Below are 12643 nucleotides of genomic sequence, written 5' to 3'. Positions count from 1 at the left end.
GCTGCAGCGTCCCGTCCCGGCTCCTCGCCAGCTGCAGCGTCCCGTCCCGGCTCCGCGCCAGCTGCAGCGTCCCGTCCCGGCTCCGCGCCAGCTGCAGCGTCCCGTCCCGGCTCCTCGCCAGCTGCAGCCTCCCGTCCCGGCTCCTCGCCAGCTGCGGCCTCCCGTCCCGGCTCCTCGCCAGCTGCGGCCTCCCGTCCCGGCTCCTCGCCAGCTGGGGCCTCCCGTCCCGGCTCCTCGCCAGCTGGAGCCTCCCGTCCCGGCTCCTCGCCAGCTGCAGCGTCCCGTCCCGGCTCCTCGCCAGCTGCAGCAAACCACGCAGCCTCCAGAGTCCCACTCGGGCTCACCGCCAGCTGCTGAACCCTGTTCCGGCTCCTCCCCAGCTGCTGAGCCCCGTCCCGGCTCCCCGCCAGCTGCTGAGCCCCGTTCCGGCTCCCCGCCAGCGGATGAGCCCCGTTCCGGCTCCCCGCCAGCGGATGAGCCCCGTTCCGGCTCCCCGCCAGCGGATGAGCCCCGTTCCGGCTCCCCGCCAGCGGATGAGTCCCGTTCCGGCTCCCCGCCAGCTGATAAGCCCCGTCCCGGTTCCCCCCGAGCTGCTGGGGCCCGTTCTGGCCTCCCGAGAGCTGCTGACCCCCGTTCCGGCGCCTCGCCAGCGCTTCAAGTCCCTGTTCCGGCGGAGCACGTCCTGCGTCCGCCACCAGTCCCGGCGGAGCACGCCACGCGTCCGCCACAAGTCCCTGTTCCAGCGGAGCACGTTCTGCGTCCGCCACAAGTCCCTATTCCGGCGGAGTACGTTCTGCGTCCGCCACCAGTCCCTGTTCCGGCGGAGCACGCCCTGCGTCCGCCACAAGTCCCTGGTCCGGCGGAGCACGCCCTGCGTCCGCCACAAGTCCCTGTTCCGGCGGAGCACGTCCTGCGTCCGCCACCAGTCCCTGTTCCGGCGGAGCACGTCCTGCGTCCGCCACCAGTCCCTGTTCCGGCGGAGCACGTCCTGCGTCCGCCACCAGTCCCGGCGGAGCACGCCACGCGTCCGCCACAAGTCCCTGTTCCAGCGGAGCACGTTCTGCGTCCGCCACAAGTTCCTATTCCGGCGGAGCACGTTCTGCGTCCGCCACCAGTCCCTGTTCCGGCGGAGCACGCCCTGCGTCCGCCACAAGTCCCTGGTCCGGCGGAGCACGCCCTGCGTCCGCCACCAGTCCCTGTTCCGGCGGAGCACGTCCTGCGTCCGCCACCAGTCCCTGTTCCGGCGGAGCACGTCCTGCTTCCGCCACCAGTCCCTGTTCCGGCGGAGCATGCCCTGCGTCCGCCACAAGTCCCTCTTCCGGCGGAGCACGTCCTGCGTCTGCCACAAGTCCCTGTTCCGGCGGAGCACGTCCTGCGTCCGCCACCAGTCCCGGCTCCGGCGGAGCACGCCACGCGTCCGCCACAAGTCCCTGTTCCGGCTGAGCACGTTCTGCGTCCGCCACAAGTCCCTGTTCCGGCGGAGCACGTTCTGCGTCCGCCACCAGTCCCTGTCCCCGCTGCGCCCGGCCCGCCGCAGCTCCAAGTCCCGGCCTCTGGTGCGCCCGGCCCGCCGCCGCTCCAAATCCCTGCCTCGGCGGTGCCAGACGGCCCGCCGCCACCCCACTTCCCTGTCCCGGCGGCGCCCGAGGACACGCCGTCGCTTCCCGTCGCTGCCTCGGCGGTGCTCGACGATCCGCCGTCGCCCCAAGCTCCTTTTTCGGCGGGACTCGACGATCCGCCGGCGCTCCAGTTTCCTGCCTGGGCGGTGGATGACGACCCGCCGTCGCTTCTCGTCTCTGCCACAGCGGCGCCCGACGAAGCGCCGCCGCTCCACGTTCCAGTCTCGGCGGCGTTCAACGACCGGCCGCCGCTCCACGATCCAGTCTCGGCGGCGTTCGACGACCGGTCGCCGCTCCACGTTCCTGTCTCGGCGGGGTTCGACGACCAGCCGCCGTTCTACGTTCCTGTCTCGGCGGGGTTCGACGACCAGCCGCCGCTCCACGTTCCATTCTCGGCGGCGTTCGACGACCGGCCGCCGCTCCACGTTCCTGTCTCGGCGGGGCTCGATGACCAGCCGCCGCTCCAAGTGCCTGCATCGGCTGCGCCCGCCCCGTCGCTGCTCCAAGCTCCGGTCTCGGCTGCATGCGGCGTCCAGCCGCCGCGTCTCGTCTCAGCCTCGTCAGCGGACTCCATGCAGTGTTCGGGTCATCCTGGACGTCCGCCTGAATGGCCGCCCTTGGACTTATGCGTCTGTCCTCCCGGACGCCCGCCTGAATGGCCACGGCTAGACTCCCTGGTCTGGTTTCCCGGACGGCCGCCTGAAGGGCCACGGCTGGACTCGCTGGTCTGGCCTCCCGGACGCCCGCCTGACCAGCCTTGATTGCGGACTGTGGTCCCGCCTCCTGGCCCCCTTCCGCCCACCCTGATTTTGGACAATTTTCTTTTGTTTGTGTTTGGGACGTCTGGGATCCGTCCCTTAAAGGGGGGGTACTGTCATGATTTGTATTTGTTATTTTTGGTTTAGTATTTGGTTTCATGTTTTGGCCTTGTTCATGTGTCTTGTCTCGTCTTGTCTATTGTGTCCACCTGTGCTCGTTTACCCAACCCCTAGTGTCAACCAATCCGGTCCTTCCAACCCTCCATGTCTTGTCCAGGTGCTCCTCGTTGTCTCGTCAATTTGTGTGTATTTAGTTCCCTGGTTGCTTTCAGTTCTTGTTGGTTCATTGTCATTTTAAGTGTCGCTTGTCCCTGTCGCTTGTCCCGGTTGCCTGTGCCTGTTGCCAGTTCCTGTCGCCTCTCCCTGTCGTTGGTTTCCTGTCGTTAAGTTTTTCCAAGTTCCTTGTTTGCCTTAGTTTTCTGTTTAATAAATCCCCTTTAAGTTACCCCTGCCTGGCTTCCCTGCGTTTGGGTCCTCACCTTCCTCAACCTTGACAGACAGTTTCAGACAGGAAGACTCGCTCTTAAAAAGACAAATTCTCAAGATTTTCAGCAGACTCGCAGATAGTCCTTTGAGAAGAACATCCTGTAGTTAGTACTCGGAGGGGAGGGTGTGGGGGGGGGGGGGTCTGGTAGTGGTGGTGGAGGAAGTGCTCCACGTTTTGAAGTTCAAGTGGCTGACGTCTTAATTAGCTCATGCCGGTTTCCTCCATCAACCATTAATCCACCACGGCCACATCAGTCACATTATTTGGTGGACAACAGACGTTGGAGCCTTTGGTGGTGGTGGGGGGGCAATAATAGGTCAAGAGGTTTGGGAAGGGGGGGGGCTGGGATAAGGGGCGGGGGGGGGGGGTGGTATCTTGGAGTGGAATCTTCCTGCCTTTGTAGTCACTTCTTTTTGAACAGTGGTGCCTTTTAGTTTTGTTTTGACCAAATGTTCCCCCCCGCCCCCACGAGCCCACTAGAGAGCAAAGAATAACACCAAAATATTTTTTTTCAAAATATATACCATAGTGTTGGATTAAATTACTATTTGATTCTACCATATAGACAGCTAGCTTTGACCTTTTCATAATTTAAACACATATGTACAAAGTGACATCTAAAACAGTAGCTTATAGCCTCATTACTTGGAAAAAAAAATATTTAATTCTCCTTTAACTCATTTACTGCCATTGACAGCTAAAAACGTCAGAGACTTTTTTTTTTTTACTCGCCTGGTAGTGAATGAGTTTTAATCATAATACTTTAAAGATGTTACGAGAGGGAATGTGATGAAGGATTTTCCGATGTGCTGCCTTTATCGTCAAGCGGTAGCACGGATGTCTTGAAATAGGTACAGCGGTACAAAGTACACAATCATAAATAGACAAGTTGCTGCATTAGTTACCTGCGTGAACATCATCGTGACAAATTCTTTCATGAACATTTTGCCTCCACATAAATAAAATGTCGAGACGAGAGAAAGGGCCTCTGGACAGACAACATCGGAATTCTGTCTTCCTACACATATGATCAGCAAGCCAGAATGACTAAAGGTTATTGTTCGTTCCCCATAAGTCTCTTTTGTTTCACTCTCGTTCTGCCCGTAGCCTTCACTTTTCTCATTTCACCTGCACGAGCAGGACTGGACTGACATGTTGGGGTACATCTTGAGCACCAGGTCCTTGGATTCTTCTTGGTAAAGCACTGCCAGAGGACTCATCCTCTCCGGCACGCAACAAGGCTCAGGAACCCCGGAAATAATCCCCACGGCTCGGACTATGCTCTGGATGGTGGCGTGGTTCGAGGGCCTCACCACCTGGCGATAGTTAGAGAAGAGGTTGAGGTGACGTGGCTCAGAAGGGACCAAATGAGACAAAGTGGTGGTGTTCTTACCTTGGGCATTGGGAAGCCACATGCGCCCGAGCAGTAGTAGGCGTCAAAGGCCTTGGGTGCTATGATCCACTCGCTCCAGCCGATGTCTGCGAAATCCACTCTGAGGTTTTTTCTGGAGCAGCCGCGGTGCCGAGCGTGTCCCCACTGCTTTCTTTTGGCCTTTCGCATGGTTTCTTCATCGAAATTCAAAAGAGGTGAGCGGGAGTGATGACCACTTCCCTTATTGTGCTTCCTTACGTCCCTCAGCACATGTTTCTGTTCTAGCCTTTGACTAGCCACCACTCGGGCGTGGCTATCTTTGTATCGTCTCACAGGTGAGGCTTCAAATCTAGACCTGTCTGATGTTCTTTCAGGAGAGTCTTCTTCATCGTGTCCTCCTCTACCTTGATTGCCCGCTTCCTCGTGGATTTTCCTTTTCTTTTCCTGCTTCCCAGCCTTGAGTTTGGATTTGAGGGCCGGATACCATGAGCTCGCCCAGAGGTCGTCTTTCCTGTACCCATCAGTCCGGTAGTGAACCTCAGGCAGCTCATTGTTCTGTATGGAGTCTGGGAGAACAGTTGCTTCCCTCCTCACACGTCCTTTCAACTGTGGCAAGAAATTGGGTCCGTACATGTTTTGGGAGGACTGCGAGTGCTCGCCGCTCTCAGAGAACGGGTCATATCTCTGAAGACTTGGGTACACACTGTTGGCTTCTGCCAAGGCTAGGTCATCGGCGTAGACTAACAGGTAGGCCATGTCGGATCCCTCCGTTTTCCTCGGGTACTGCTGCCCTAAGTCCAACTCCACTGACACTTGGCGATGACCCTTGTCCCTCGCCTCCTTTATGACCTGGGTCACGTCTTTCATCTGCCACACCCCTCTCCTGTGGGGGTGGAAGGTCACATTGCCTAGGAATGAGCCGGTTGACCCAGAGCTGACTCCTGACCCTGAGGAGACAGCGCGAATGACCAGGCTGACGGGCATGGACGGCTGCGTGGTGGAGGACCGGCAGGATGTGCTCTTGAAGCGTTTACAGATCCATTCTTTTTGAGGAGGGAGCCGTCCTAGCAGGAAGTGGAATGTGGCTGACAGGATGACTTCAGAGTCTTGGAGGGTTGTGAGGTTTAGATGGTACACTGTCCTGAGGTCAAAGGGCACTGCAAAGACAGTCCATCAATCAGTACACATATCACCGTCAACTTTTTAAGAGCAAAAACCACCGTCAAAAGCTCAGCACGGACTCCATAATGGGTCGCCACCATTTCTATATGAGTATTTCAGGGGTGTGCAATTTCTTTGTTTCGTGGGCCGCAATGGGTTCTAAAATTTTGACAGAGGGGCCAGACCACCAGCACATGGATGGAGTGTTTTGTTAACCTCACTTCATCGGAGAAAAAAAAATACATGTAGTGTATCTAGAGAAAATATATGCTTTAATTTCAAGTGAAAATGAATAAACGCATTACAACAAAATATATGTATCGGAGTGCACCTCCTAGTGGGGACACATCAGAATTACAGGGAAAATAAAACATAAAGAAGATTTATTTAATTTTTTTCAAGTTCTGCGGGCCTGATTAAAACGTTTAACGGGCCGCATGTGGCCCCCCGGGCCGTAGTTTGTCTGGACTAGTATTTCATTTTGTCTAAAGAATTGTCTCACGTCTTTCTGTACAGGAGGTTCTCATTGACCACCGAGTTGTACACTTCATACGTTCAAATACATTCATTTTTCATTTAATGAGTTTTAAACATTGTACGTGCAAAGTAGCACCAAATTGTCTAACTTGGTATATATATATATAACACAATCACTCTAGAACATGTTTTGCAACTTCCAGGTGCTTCCATGTTTTTGTTTTAACATGGCCCAATCATATTTATCAATATTTGTTTCATTCTTTCCATCATTCTCAAATGTTGGTTTTGGACAGGTTCAACGTGTTGTAGAAAAAAAAAATGTTTTGCATCAGTATGATGATAAAAAATCGTTTCCAAAACAGGAATGGAATGGTACCCTGCCACAGAACTCATTTGAACTTGAACTCGTTTTGACTGTAAAACCTGATAAACTCATGTGAAAATGCCAGCGAGATTTGTAAATGGATAACAAATTGTACTTCACACAATCTAAAGTGGTGCAATTAAACACGTTCCCTTGTTAATGCCCGTGTTACATGAGCAGACCGAGTGGCTGAGACGTGCCTGCAGAAGCCGGCCCCGTAAGAGGAACCAGACTCTGGGGGGATGTGGGTGGCAGGGGAGGAGGTTGAAGCGGGGAGCTCTCCAGATTCATGATGAACATTAACTTCAACAGCAGACTTATTGTTCATTGTGTAAGAGTTCAACGGAAGTATGGACTGACTCAGGAGATATACATTACCTCAGATTCAGCCTGCATATGGAAATGCTTACCTCAAGCTTCGCTCTAAGCCTTTTAATACAACCTGCACCCTCGACCCATGCAGGCACCGGCGACACAATCGACTGTTTTAACAGCTCTCTCATTGTTGTGAGAAGTCCCTCACATCTCTCCTTAGATTACACCAGGCCATCGCAGTCAAAATACGCGCCTGTTATGTTACGCTATGTGAGAAGTACATGGGATATAAATGAGTTATAAAAACAGCATCAGAAGTGCTGTGACTAAGCTCCCCTCTTGGGCTCCGTCACGTGGAGTCACACATGTCCTGGAGCCACAACACAAACACAGAATCCATGACAATGACAATCTGAGGCGCCACTCTGCGGTTTAAACCAGACATGAAGTCGGGCATGGCTTGTAGGGTATCACAGGCAATTTTTTTATTTTTTTTTTGTCCTGTGGGTAATGGATCTGACCCTCAGCAGAGGGGAGGCAGCTGCTGCAACGTCCCAGCATCATTTAAATGCATTCTCAGACTGTTCCAAAACAATCGCACCTATTTAGAGCGCCTGGCTGAGTCATGGAGCCCCGCTGAGAGCTTGTAACATATACGCTGCCTGGCCACAAAATTAGGTACACTTAAACACATTAATGAGCTATAACACAACAGTAAGTAAAAGAAAAATGCTTACAATAGATTTAGCTGTGGGTGTTTTTTTTTTTTTTGAACAGTGGTTTAGAATGTCATTGCACTCTAATCTTGTTTTTATCTAATTTTTCAGCATGAGAATTAACGTATGAATGGATGTTTCCTTAGTCCGTAACACCTTTAATAATTCACGTTAAAAACTGCAAAATGATTCTGCGTGCAACTGCATCCTGTCTACTGTAGTTGGATATCGGAAAAAGAAAGTATCAGGTGGTACAAATAAATAATGATGGGTAATAATTTGTAATAAGATATTCACAAACTATATTCAAATGATTTCCATGTCAGAAACATGCTTTATAAATGATGGCCAGTATTTAACTAATGCTTATTAGCGTGTACTTATTATAAAGTGTTCCTATGCTCTTGTCTTGGGTCCAATTAAATGATGTTTTGTGAGATAAGTGGCGGCACGGTGCAGACGTGGTTATCACGTCTGCCTCACATTTCTGTGGTGTTAGGTTCGAATCCGTGCTCTGGCCTTCTTGTGTGAATTCCAAAAAAATCAGACAAAACGTTGTCCATACAGTATGTGTTGTAACGATTTCCCGAACTTCGTTGCATTTCACTCACCTGGGCTTGCCCTGAAGCTCCTGGCCGTGTTTCCCTCTTTGAGACGCTGTTCTCTGTTGCATCTCTCGTGCAGTTTGGACATATGTTGGAGGAGCACGTCCTGGTCCAGTTCACCTGAGGAGGGCGGCCGAGGGAAGCTTGCTCCCTGCGCGATCCGAACCGACGCCACACCGAGAAAACACTTCAACACTAACACGGGCAGGTGCGTGGAGAACATCGTCGTACCTTCCTTTAGAAGTGCTACAATAATTAAAGCGGGGGGGTGGGGGGGCAATCCAGAAAGAGCGAGGTCGTGAAGGGGAAATTTAAAAAGCGAACTCCAATGCTGCGTCAAGACAATATCGTGCGTAAAAGTTCCACGCTGTCCTCTCACGTGCTACTCGTTGCTCAATGAGCCTCCATGTGCACGCGGAATGTGCGTAACTGGTCCAAGAGTTCGAGCAGCTACTTTTATTTCGACGCATGTGCGTGTGTGTGTGTGTGTGTGTGCGAGTGTGTGAGGTTTGCCGAGCTGCTGACGTGCACTCCAGTGGGGCCAAAGAGCTCTCTGTGTTAAGCCCTCTTGCAACCAGCAGCGGAGCGGAGGTCATGATGCTGACACCCCGCCCCTCTTTCTCCTCTTTTTCACGTCGTGATGATGTGTTCTTAGTGTACTAGTGTAGCTATGGCAGTGGTTCTCAAATGGGGGTACGCGTACCCCCTGGGGGTACTTGAAAGAACTCCAGGGGGTGGGGGGCACGCAAGATTTGAAATAAAACAAACAAGCCTGCATAAATCCTTTTAAAAAAGTATTGAATTGATTAAATGTTTCAGGGAGAAGATAGAAGTTCATAAAACAAAATTTCTATTCGGTAGTTTATTCAATTGAATTATTTTAAAAATCCAGATTCTCCCCCATACAAGAATGGTTTGGCCCAACTTGTCACATGACATTCTCGCTACCTGTCAATCACTTGAGGACGCTAATAATGGAGTCGTGCTTGTAGTGTAAGCCTTCTGAAAAACTCAGGCACAAGTGTAAAAGAAGGTCAAACCAGAGTCGACAAAATTCCTTGTTTTATGTTGAAGATTGTTTTATTTGGATTTATTCCCACTAGTTGCACATTTCTTCTCTGATGATGACCAATGTAAATGAAGTTTGAAAGCTTCTAAAGGTTATTAAAGCAGACAGTGATGGCATGTTTTAAGTCTTTTTGTTTTTTAACCCCAAAATGTTTTGCGCTGGTTAAGGGGTACTTGGCTGAAAAAATATTTCACAGGCACTACATCACTAAAAAAAAGTTTGAGACCCACTGCCTATGGAACTATGTCCCACGGCACAATTTGCACTCATTTGTTTAGCAATGGTCAAACAAAGCCACTTTTCAACATTTTTTTTTTTTTTTTGCCTTTGGCAATTCCAACTCAACATTTCCAGCTTGCCTTATTATTTCCAGTAAGAACTTTTGACAGTCTGTAGTCACACATAATTAGCATCAAAACACCTCCAATAATAGTGGCACTCACCAGCCAAGGGCTATTGTTCCTAACAGTCATCATTCGGAGTCAACGTGCCGTTTATTGTGTCAGACCACGGCGGGATTACACACTTTGAGGGGAATTTCTGTGCATTTGTGAATGGCATACAGTTGTGGTTTCTCGACCTTTTAAACGAACCACAGCTTAGTCCGCTCTTTTTTATGTTAAAAGTTATTTTCAGTTTCCGTGAGTGTCTGGAAGATTGGAACGACAATGCTTGTTTTGTGAAAGTGGTGGTCTCCAGCAGTGAGGGTGTAACTAGCTGGGCCTCTCGGGTCACTCTCCATCACCACCGCACGTACAACACACTCACACACACACACGCACACACCTCACACACACAAAGTAGCACTTTTCTAGCTCCCAAGTATGTGAATGTGTGTTACACTGGACTTTTGCTTTTGGTGTGACAGAAACACAAACATCTTGGATGCTGCCTCCCTCCAACAATGATTGATGACCACTGGTGGTGACTTCAACTTGTATGATCTACGGCCACTCTCTCAAACTTAAACTTGAATTTTCATTTGGAAGTGGCTGCATGCTGGAATAGCAATGCAACAAAATTAGAGAAAAAAAAATCATAGCACTCGTGTGTTATGAGCCAAATAAAAAATGATGAATAAAGAAATCATTAAAAGTTTGGTTCTGTAGTGACAAACTACCCGACTACTACTTTGAGCGTTTTCTCGATTTAAGATCAAGCACTATAATGACAACATTCTTATTGTTTGACCTCTGAGGCTGAATATGTAGGGCGGTCCAAGATTAACGCTGGGCTTTATCTTCTTAAGATGATTGCTCTCGGCATCGGGACTGCGCGGAAAGCATCTGAGACAAACGACATCAAGATAAAAGCAGGATTTTTTTTTCAAACACAAACACAAGCATGCAATGCACAAGATAAGATTCGATTCATTTGAGATGAATTCCAATGTTGGAAATTTTCCACAGTAATTAAAAAAAATCAGTTAGATTTAACAATTATGCTACTGTGGGACTTTTGAGGCCACGGCCACTGTTATATGTTCATTTGAACACACATTTACATTTCAAGTTCAATAAAATTCCCTCTTTATTAAAAAAAAATTAAGCCGTAAACATTAATAAAAAAAGTACAAATGTCATTAAAATTATTTTTAGTGCTGTATCAAGTGTCCAATTTAGCTCAATATTTCCAAATATTCTCCGGCTTTTAAGATTCTTTAGTCTTTAAATCAAAGTTATTTCATTTAAACACAATTTACAGTATGGACAAAATAATTTAGGTATACCTCTTAAAATCACCACAATGTATCCCAACTAAACAGTAAAAAAAAAATAAAAAATCGCTATTAATCCAGAGAGTCCACTGGATTCTACCGGTAGAAAAAGCTTAATTGGTCAATGATGGATTTTGTTTGGACCCCATAATTCCACTTTGGCCTGCCAGCAAATAGTTTTGATGCATTTTGTAGTGTTAATCTATTCAATCAGTTTTCTGTTCCTGCATGACTTGGAGTACACAAAAGCATGCTAGGATTTGATCTGCAAGAACCTGTGTCGAACCCTGACCTCAACCCACAACGCAACACATTTCAGATGAAATATAAATATTTTATAATCTAACAAATATCCTGCTGGTTAAATGAACAAAAAATTGCCACCAGCACACAAAATCTTCCCGGGAGAGATCGGATCGTTTCTTCTATTTTCACAAGAGTTGGGTTGTTGATCTACGAACACAGCACCAGACGTGAGGCTTAGACAGAACATAATCCGTCATTTTGATGATGACATTTGGACCAGAAAATCCAGCATTCGTGTGATGTGAGTGCTTGTTGCTTCCTGCTGATTCACGCGGCAGTTCAGCAATGAAGTGTGAGTGCGCTTGTTTCTGGACCGGCTTAGTCAACACGGAGGTCTCCTTGTCGGGCCATCCAAGTCAAACAAGACTTGTTTTCTGCTCTCTGCGGGGGTTATGGGGGTGCTTGAGGAATTAACATGCGGCGTTGTGGAAATTCTCCGGCTTTCACACTTACGTATTGCAATGAGTGAGACGTGACGAGAGGTCCGCATCGGTGTTAGTGTGCCGGCTCACAGGATTTGGAACCGGTTACAAAAAGAGACATCTTGTCATCACGGAGTTTGTCTTGCTCTGACTAAACAGAATGGGGCAGTGTCAATTGGAAGGGTGGGCTCGCTTGGCAATGTCTTGAGCGCAGAAATGGAAAGTGGTTGGATTTTTATTTATTTTTTTTTTTGTGGGTGATATTCTTTTATTTGTTGTAAAATCACATTGATAGTTTTACAACAGCGCCCCGATATATGGAAGGGGAGCGCAGGCCTGAGTTACGAACTGTCGAGGAGTACAGTGGCTCATCTTGTCTTTGTTTTCTTCTTCGGTGAGCACTGTTGAATGTCCCTACCAGTTCGTCCCCAAACGTTCGCAAACTAGCTCGCCAGTCATGTGGCGTTTTGGTGATTTTCTGGGAATGTTGTTGAAGTTATCATTTGAAAAATGTTAACGGTGGCCGAGATCGATTGAAGAAGTCTTCCATAATATATATTTATCTATTTTGTGATCACTCTAAGGTAGTCATGAAGCTTCAAATTTGCTTCATGAACCAGTTGTTGTATTTTTGAGTCCAGTAGATGGCACTGTTGGTTTAAATAAAGGGTTTAAAAAAATGGCAAGTCAGTCAATGTTGAACAGAGAGGGCCATCTAGAGGATTCCAAAAATACTGCAACTGGTTCATGAAGCAGATTTGAAGCTTCATTTACCTATCACTACTGTAAGGCGGTGCTTCTCAATTATTCTCTGTTACGCCCCCCTTAGCAAGAAGAAAACGATTTACCAGCCAAGTAAAAATAAAATAAAATCTAAATTAAAAGTATCTTTGACGTCATTATCCGTCAATGGCAGTAAATGAGTTAAGCAGATGGTTTTTTTTCAGAAGTATGTCTCAAACTGGTAGCGCTCCGTTAATCAAAAAGTAGGTCGCAGTTTAAAAAAAAAAAAAAAAAAGGTCGGTGACTCGTGGCTTAAAGACTCTTTTGGTCCTTTTTGAAGGTAACTTGAATTATTGACATTGTGGATTCTGTTGCTTGTGTGTTATTGGGAACGTCGCCCCATCACAGTTGGAGCATTCAAGAACTTTAAGTGGAGCGTTTCTCGAAGAAGGCCGCGCATACCACTGGT

At 48.9% G+C, this 12643-nt stretch overlaps 1 protein-coding gene across 1 annotated transcript; it reads right to left on the bottom strand.

The window, feature by feature from the left end:
- Positions 1 to 3304: 3304 nt before the first annotated feature.
- Positions 3305 to 8481, bottom strand: gdf10a (growth differentiation factor 10a). The gene is made up of 3 exons (XM_088305369.1): positions 7944 to 8481; positions 4318 to 5453; positions 3305 to 4240 (listed from the first exon to the last, which is right to left on the bottom strand). The coding sequence occupies exons 1-3, from the start codon at positions 8158 to 8160 to the stop codon at positions 4049 to 4051; spliced, it is 1545 nt and encodes a 514-aa protein (XP_088161495.1). The 5' UTR covers positions 8161 to 8481; the 3' UTR covers positions 3305 to 4048.
- Positions 8482 to 12643: the final 4162 nt, after the last annotated feature.

Source organism: Idiotropiscis lumnitzeri, chromosome 9 (genome assembly GCF_059441095.1).
Source record: "Idiotropiscis lumnitzeri isolate Australia: NSW breed Sydney's pygmy pipehorse chromosome 9, RoL_Ilum_1.0, whole genome shotgun sequence".
In the NCBI taxonomy this organism is placed as follows: domain Eukaryota; kingdom Metazoa; phylum Chordata; class Actinopteri; order Syngnathiformes; family Syngnathidae; genus Idiotropiscis; species Idiotropiscis lumnitzeri.
Note: the sequence above shows the minus strand (reverse complement) of the source record. Positions and strands in the feature narration are given on the sequence as shown.

What these genes read in the sequence shown, in the direction of transcription:
- gdf10a (XM_088305369.1), bottom strand. Translation starts at nt 8,160, where the DNA reads ATGTTCTCCACGCACCTGCCCGTGTTAGTGTTGAAGTGTTTTCTCGGT. An exon ending in GAGCTTCAGGGCAAGCCCAG is followed by an intron (nt 5,454 to 7,943) that starts GTGAGTGAAATG and finishes CTGTCTTTGCAG; the next exon opens with TGCCCTTTGACCTCAGGACA. An exon ending in GTGGCTTCCCAATGCCCAAG is followed by an intron (nt 4,241 to 4,317) that starts GTAAGAACACCA and finishes AACTATCGCCAG; the next exon opens with GTGGTGAGGCCCTCGAACCA.